Genomic DNA, 7,400 nt, shown 5'->3' with positions numbered 1-7,400 from the left:
TATATATATATATATATATGAAATATTATATAAAAATTTCATAAAAAATTTATTAATAAACAGTTGTATGTATATATTAGTATGTGTTAATTAATATTTTTATGCATAAAAGGATCGCAACTATTTCCGTAGTCCAATAATAAATATAATAACAACTATTATGTATTTCGCAATTAATTGAAAAAATATATCTCAATTTTATCAAGTACAATATACGCGGCATTAGGCGCTCTTAAAAAAATAGTGTCCCCCTGCCGTGCATACCTCGCTTATACTATGGATGCGTTCCGTTTCTCCCATGATGCGCATAATGCATCGTTTATCCTTGTTGCTCACCAAATGTCAAACAAGGACAATGGATGCATCATGCATATCATGCGCAATACGGAACGCACCTTATGTTTCGCCGACCCTATCTGCGAGAATCCGTCGTTTAAAAATCAACGAACGATGCACGCTTTGCGGTCTTTTGAGAGTAATAATCTCAACGTGACCGCTGAGATCAAAACAAAAAACAAATATATCTCTTCGTCCACATTATTTATTATTTAATTTAGGTAAGTTATTTTAAAAAAAGCGTTGTATTCCTTCTGTCCCCGAATAATTTGAAAGTAATTTTTAATCTTATTATTCTCACGTTGCAGATTGACAAAAAATCTTACTAAATTGAAACACAACAAAATAAAACTAGTCAGAGTAGACTGGAGCGGACGGACTGGACTAAGGTGGAAGATGTTTCATAGTGATTGAGTCTCTATCTACGTTTAGGAATATCGAAAGTCGTCGAATGCTAAGTGTGATCTCTCAGACGACGCTCGTGGCAGTCTATCTGACTGCGCCAGAGATGCTTCGATCGCGGCCTCCCAAAATTATAAAGCTTCTGGCAAACGAAATGTAAGAGGCATTTAAATAAGTTTCTTTTACATTTTAATCTCAATTTTCGTCTTTTAGAAACTTCCATCACTCAATATCTCTTTTAATAGTTTTAATCAGTTTAGTATAGTCTAATGTAGGAAGAATGGACGAATCCAATGATTTGGAAATTGCGGGATTGTGTCGTAACATCCGTGAACCTTGGGCAAGTCGGAAGCGTACGGTTCTCGAGTCAACTTTGTTGTTAATCAAAATTTTCCGTAAATTTTTCGTTACGTGTCCATTTTCTTCCACCGATCTGTTAATTGAAAATTACGAGAATATTTATCGTCTAAAAATCGAAACTGAAGAAATGAAGAGCAGTTTCACTTTAGGCTGACATCCCACAGTCCGCAATCGACCATCTCTGTAACAACTCTACACTCTGCCACAAGTCGCAAAGATCTTCGAAGCGTTGCACCGCATTGTCACTTTTCGTCGAATTATTTGCGTCTTCGTCGTTGAGGAAAATCGTGCTAGAGCATCATGCCAAAAAATAAAGGTAAATGCAACCTCGATTCTAACCCGCGTCTTGAATCCCCGATTTTTCAATTATCACGTTTTGTCCCACTAATGTGGTTAAGTTTGTTAACTTAACCTAATTCGCGTCAACGTCATCCTCGAGGCGACTCAAGTCTCAAGTATTTTCACCCTTTCGCATGACTCGCTGAGAACATTATCACACAAGCTATGCTTTGTTCGCAGGAAAGGGAGGTAAAAATAGGAGAAGAGGAAAGAATGAGAACGAGACTGAGAAGAGAGAGTTGGTGTTCAAGGAAGATGGACAAGGTGAGAGTGAAACATGGTGCGAATGACGCGACGTTCTCTCGGGAACGAGTGTCAGTGACTTACTCGATGTTTGTCTTGTACAGAATACGCTCAAGTGACAAAAATGCTGGGCAACGGTAGGTTAGAGGCCATGTGTTTTGATGGGGTCAAACGATTATGCCACATCCGAGGCAAGCTGCGGAAGAAGGTGTGGATTAATCAAGGGGACATCATACTGATCGGACTGCGAGACTACCAGGATGCTAAGGCAGATGTTATATTGAAGTACACGTCTGATGAAGCACGTAATTTGAAGACTTACGGCGAATTCCCAGAAACTGGTAAGTAGTATTCTAGCACATTTTACAATGGAAATTGCAAAGTGTAGTTTAGTAGACCTCGCCTAATTTTTGGTTAAATTCTTAATCTTGATAATCTTATAAATTATCTTATAAGTTGTGAAACCAAATTTTTTTTATCCAAAAAATTTCTATTTTATATACTTTCTATTATAAAATTTTCTCTTAGTGCGTATCAATGATACAGTAACCTTCGTGGAAGATGGATTTGATGAAGACATCGAATTTGGGGATGAAATTAGCGACGATGATGAAGATGATGTTGACAATGTAAGTTTTTATACATTTTTAAAAATTGTATATAATATTCTATCTATTTATGTTATATTATAATTTTTTTATTTTTTAGCTTTTCTACACTTGTTTTATATGCAATAGCAATTAAAAAGCTTAGTCTATATTTTTCTCTTTATTTTTTTATTTAGTTTATTTTAGTATAGGCAATAAACTGAATAGTGCTACATTCAGCATGTAATATATGTCATTCTCCTTACAGATCTGATGACCCGCAGTTTAATAATAAAAAAGGTACATCACGAGAACGTATATGGGGACATCTATTCATTTCAAAAATACAATTACACGTCAAAGTTTCCTTCTGTCGAGTAGCTCATCTCACTGTATGTATCTACAAATAAATCGTCAGTTTATGGGTAACATCGTGTTCCAGTTTGAATAGTTGTTTTTAATATTTGTAAATTTTTATAGGAGCGTAAATTCTTTCAAATAGCGAAATTACAAATATTTAGCATATTGAGTTAAATTTTGCGTACGCGTCAGATTAATCAGATCTACGTTTGTACATAATCAATATGCATACCACATTTATATGATTGTTTTTCTTTGTATATTTCCGTTTTACGTCTTGTATTATCTGCCAATTTGTGAAATATACATATACATATATTATTAACTCAGAAAATGAAATATCACTATATATCACTCAGTAAGTACTCTTTTTATATGTTGGAATGTCTCTCATTAAAAATTATCTTTCAGGAAGCGAACGTACAATTAGACTTGTCAAATTTTGATGAGATTTTAGAACTATTACTAGTATAAATTGCTAAAGTAATAAATTAAATATTAAATTAATAAAAGACGCATGAGAAGGAATAAGTTCTCCGTAACTTTCCCGTCTTGGCGTTCTTTTATTATTGTTTCAATCGGTTAACACATACGTTGTTAGTAATATAGCTATTCAGTACAACACGTAACGCGTGCCACATTTAATTCTTAGGACATGCGTTTTGTTGTGTAATCAGTGCAATTATTCAATGCATATTCTTCGTTATAAAAGGATTACAGTGTGTGCTGCATTTCGATATTGTTTGGTATTAGCAAAGGCAAAAAAAATGTGCAAATTAATTATTTGTATCATTTTTGTTTCGATAAAATCCGGGTAATATTGTTTAGATTATAATGTAAAAGCGGAACAATTTGATTGTGAATTTGGATTTTTTTCATTAAATAAAATTGCGTATGTAAATGGAAAAAAAATATTCTCTCTCTCTCTCTCTCTCTCTCTCTCTCTCTTTCCCACATCTTTTCCCTGTAACGTATCGACTAGAAGATTTATGCAGTATTTCTCTTTATTTATAAAAAAAGTTTATAATATGAAGAATGTATACTTACGTAAAATTGTCCTGTTTAGTTCATATCGGAAATATACTAGTTTTTTAAAAATGTAATTTAATAACAGAATATTTTAAAACAATAAAAAATGTAATTAAATCAGATGAAAGAAAAATATACACGAAAAAATAGATAGCGATTGATTTGTTATTTATCGAATGTCCAAATATAAAATGAAAGAATGAGATAGGTGTCCTCTTTCCTTATCTTTCCATTGTAGAGGGCATTGTAATTCTGATGCAACATTTTATTTATTATGCCGCTGATAGTTCTCTCACATAATAGTATAGTAAATTATAGTCTCTTTCCTTTTTGATACCTTGACGCCATGCAATGCTATTGTAGTGACAGTTAATGCCATTATAGTATTGAGGGAGGGACATGTAATTAGTATAGGGGGAATATGCTTGACTGTTTGACGTATTACGTTATCCACAAAAATTAACTTGTACAAAAGTATGTGAGATATAAAGCATCAATTCGACCCTGGCACGTCAATGCTCCAATGATAAGTGGCGCAGATATTACATGTGTTTAGAACAATATTTTCGTATTACATGTCGGTAACGTAAAATAATACAAATTATATTGCTATTGCACATAGAACATACCGTTTGTATGCTACGTAACATGACCACGTATAGCTGCACATATATCTGTATAATGATACGTACAAAATATTTTTCCCCTCGGGAGATAAATCGTGAAACATCATTGATAGCGTTGAAGCACCAGCGTCGCGGTATTCGTAATGAATTATGTACCAAATGTGACGACAATACATGGGAGCATATTATTTTATTTTGATGCGCGTATGTGATTGTGCCTTTGGTCCTTAGGTCAGATAGGCTCTAGGCAAGTCTATTAAACGTAGTGTATAACAGTCATTATAGATAATAATTTATAAACTTCAGATAGCATAATCATTATATCTTTCAATATATTATACATTAATAGAATAGCTTATTTAAATTTTGTTGTTCTTTTAAATATATTTATATATATTATATGATTTTCCTTCCTTCCTCTCTGCGCTCATTAAAATTGTGTCGTACACTGAAAGCTAACATCGGCTTAGATATTAAAACGAATTCGCATCGCTCACCCTAGACAACATAATCCCTACATTGTAACGGGTTTTCTTTAGATGTTATTCCAGTTTACATTGGTTCACGTGGATGACAACGTTGACAGTATAACCGCATCGAGCTTATAATTAACGAGCGTGAACATTTATTTAGGGACTCGCTATATAAATAAAATACTCCTGTTATAGCGCCTTACAATTATTACAATCCATAGTACATTTATTTATATATATATGTATATGTGTACACACACACACACACATATATATAATATAATATATAATATATAATATATAATATATAATATGTAATATATATAAGTTATGCTAAGAAATTATCATATATACAATTAAAAATTGTTAGGAAATATCCTTTAAACAAGTTAAATTTATACATTATGTGTTCCGATGCATAAAAACTTTTCTCACTGTTAATCAAATCAACACGGCCGGTGCGCGCAATGGTCCGGTATCTCTCGCGACTCGTTTTTTTTTTTATTGTGCCTGAACTCGCGACTTGAATCGAGTAACAATAAGAAATTTCCTTATTTCCGTTTTCAGAAACTTCGTCAAATGTCCACTGCCGAAAGTGTTAATGAAGAATATATATATATATATGTATTGCCGATCTATTAAGCGATATATTGCGCGCGGATAGAGAGATGTATAACCATCCTAAAGCTTAAACGGACTATTCTCGCGAGAATCTTACTGATCTAGACGATCGCTGATATCAGCAGATCGCTCATTCGATCTTATCTTGTTGCGTTCCCGCTTTTTTCGCGTTTCTTCTCGACATGCCCCATCGTCTCCACACTTGATACTTTCCCTTCCATTTCGCATTACATCTTCAAACAACACGAAAAAGCACATACATGGACGGGTTGGCATAGTGAAGACTAGCGCGAATCGGCTAGTCGGACTAGCAACGACATACGCAAATACATTATCATCATCATCATCGTCATCATCATTATTCATCTTCGATTGCGAGATTCCGACGAACGCAAAGAGATAAGGCAACCGAGCGGAACGGAAAGGCAAGCAAACTCGAAGCATAGGCCATGAGCGTGATAGTAAATCATTGTGCATGCTTTTGTGTGGTTTGAGGGAGATAGCACCCCGAAGGAGCGAGCATCTTCATACGCCCCCGGTTCTATCACGATCGTAAATTCTTCGCTCGACCCCCAAGAAGACGTCAAATCCGAGGGCCATTGAAGTGCTTCCCTCCAAAGGTAAAGGATCCAATAATCGACGAAGGGAACGATGTCGAGAACCCGACGACGATTTCTTCTTCTCTTCCTATTGCAAATTCGAAGGGTGGAACATACACGTTACTCCTAATGATCCTTCCTCTCTTCCGACATGAACGTGTCCATGATCTTTTGCATCGATTCTCGCAAATCGTCCGTACCACCAGTTTCCGTGGATGATATCGTCCTCGTTTCCGTTCGCGTGGTTGTCGTTATACTGCAAGAAACGATGTTTTTTTTTAGATTACATTTATCTATATGCAAGTTTTTTCAACTTTACGATTTTTCCATGCACCGTGATTATTGTATACAGCGCGAGGAAAAAGCTTTAAATAATTTTCGAAACGAACAGCGTCGTGACCGGGAGATAAAAGTAAAGAAATATCTGTTTTTGTCACTGTAAGAGTAGATAATAACAACGTACCTGTCCTCGATATATTAAAAAAAGAAAAAAAAGATCATAATTCGTATGTACCTTTCCTGAGTGACAGGATCCACCTCGATCGTTGTCGTTTCCATGAAGGATGGCTCGCTATGTTGCAAAAAGTCAGATTCTGCGACAACAAATGAGAACAAATCAAACATCTGCTTCGTGCGCTTCACTGATGCGGCGGATTTTGCTATTTCGCTGCTGCGTGTTTTACATAGAGAACAAGTACGAATCGTATATATATGCATATATGTATATATACATATATATATATTTATATATATTAGAATTTTACATCATGCCCAAAACAAGGGGGTAAAATACTAGACACATATAAAAAAAGTTACAACACCGCTAAACATTTGACGATACATAATATAATATAAATGTTATATAATAAGTAATAACGCATTTTCACCCAACTAGCCAAACTATATGCAACCGTTTTCCTCACGTGATCTCGCTCTACACGTGAATCACGGCAAATATTATACCTCGCGTGATGTATATACATATATATATATACATATATATATATATATACATACATACACTTGTACAACTTTTATTGTGTCCACTACTCTTTTCTCGTGATGCTAATTACTTTTACACGTGTGCTACAAGCTGTAAGTCATCATAAACTCGGCTGAATTCCTATGTATCGATTATGATTTAATCGCGTATAGTGATTAATCACAGGGAATCTAATAAATCGTGATACAATCGACGAGATGATTCCTCGCTTCATGTACGAAAAGTAAAAAGTAATTGTGTTACTGACATGATGATCCTAAATAGCAGTTTGATGTATAGATCCAATTTCTTTTGGTACCAAGAAGCGTAATAGAACTTTTATGACATACTATTGGATGCAAATGGACAAATGCTAATTAACAACGGCTCCAAATTTACTGCCAGCGCTGAAAATCTATAATTTACGTTACGTACTGTAGAGT

General features: G+C 34.6%; 2 protein-coding genes across 18 annotated transcripts in view; one reads left to right on the top strand and one right to left on the bottom strand.

The window, feature by feature from the left end:
* Positions 1-1,130: 1,130 nt before the first annotated feature.
* eIF1A (eukaryotic translation initiation factor 1A) lies at positions 1,131-3,522 on the top strand. Its single transcript, XM_018505173.1, has 5 exons — positions 1,131-1,414; positions 1,618-1,701; positions 1,785-2,021; positions 2,209-2,309; positions 2,536-3,522. Exons 1-5 carry the CDS (start codon positions 1,399-1,401, stop codon positions 2,539-2,541), a joined length of 444 nt encoding a protein of 147 aa, XP_018360675.1. The 5' UTR covers positions 1,131-1,398; the 3' UTR covers positions 2,542-3,522.
* A 2,002-nt stretch (positions 3,523-5,524) lies between these two features.
* LOC108759637 (ankyrin-3) overlaps positions 5,525-7,400 on the bottom strand; it is an 86,742-nt gene continuing 84,866 nt past the window's right edge. For 16 of the 17 annotated variants that reach the window (XM_018505154.1, XM_018505138.1, XM_018505137.1 and 13 more), the window contains 2 exons: positions 6,490-6,568; positions 5,525-6,231 (listed from right to left, as the gene is read on the bottom strand). In XM_018505154.1, the coding sequence (XP_018360656.1) occupies positions 6,102-6,231; positions 6,490-6,568 (209 nt within the window). In that variant the 3' untranslated portion in view covers positions 5,525-6,101. Of the gene's footprint in view, positions 6,232-6,489; positions 6,569-7,400 lie in introns of those variants that run through there. The other variant, XM_018505145.1, reaches the window with a different exon arrangement.

This window comes from Trachymyrmex cornetzi, unplaced genomic scaffold (genome assembly GCF_001594075.2).
Source record: "Trachymyrmex cornetzi isolate Tcor2-1 unplaced genomic scaffold, Tcor1.1 scaffold20, whole genome shotgun sequence".
Taxonomy (NCBI): Eukaryota; Metazoa; Arthropoda; class Insecta; order Hymenoptera; family Formicidae; genus Trachymyrmex; species Trachymyrmex cornetzi.
The sequence above is the reverse complement of the archived record's forward strand: the minus strand, read 5'-3'. Positions and strand labels throughout refer to the sequence as shown.

Bases quoted from the DNA above. Each gene is read 5' to 3' on its own strand.
- eIF1A (XM_018505173.1), top strand. The intron at 1,702-1,784 runs GTGAGAGTGAAA...TGTCTTGTACAG, and splicing joins GTTCAAGGAAGATGGACAAG to AATACGCTCAAGTGACAAAA. The intron at 2,022-2,208 runs GTAAGTAGTATT...ATTTTCTCTTAG, and splicing joins CGGCGAATTCCCAGAAACTG to TGCGTATCAATGATACAGTA.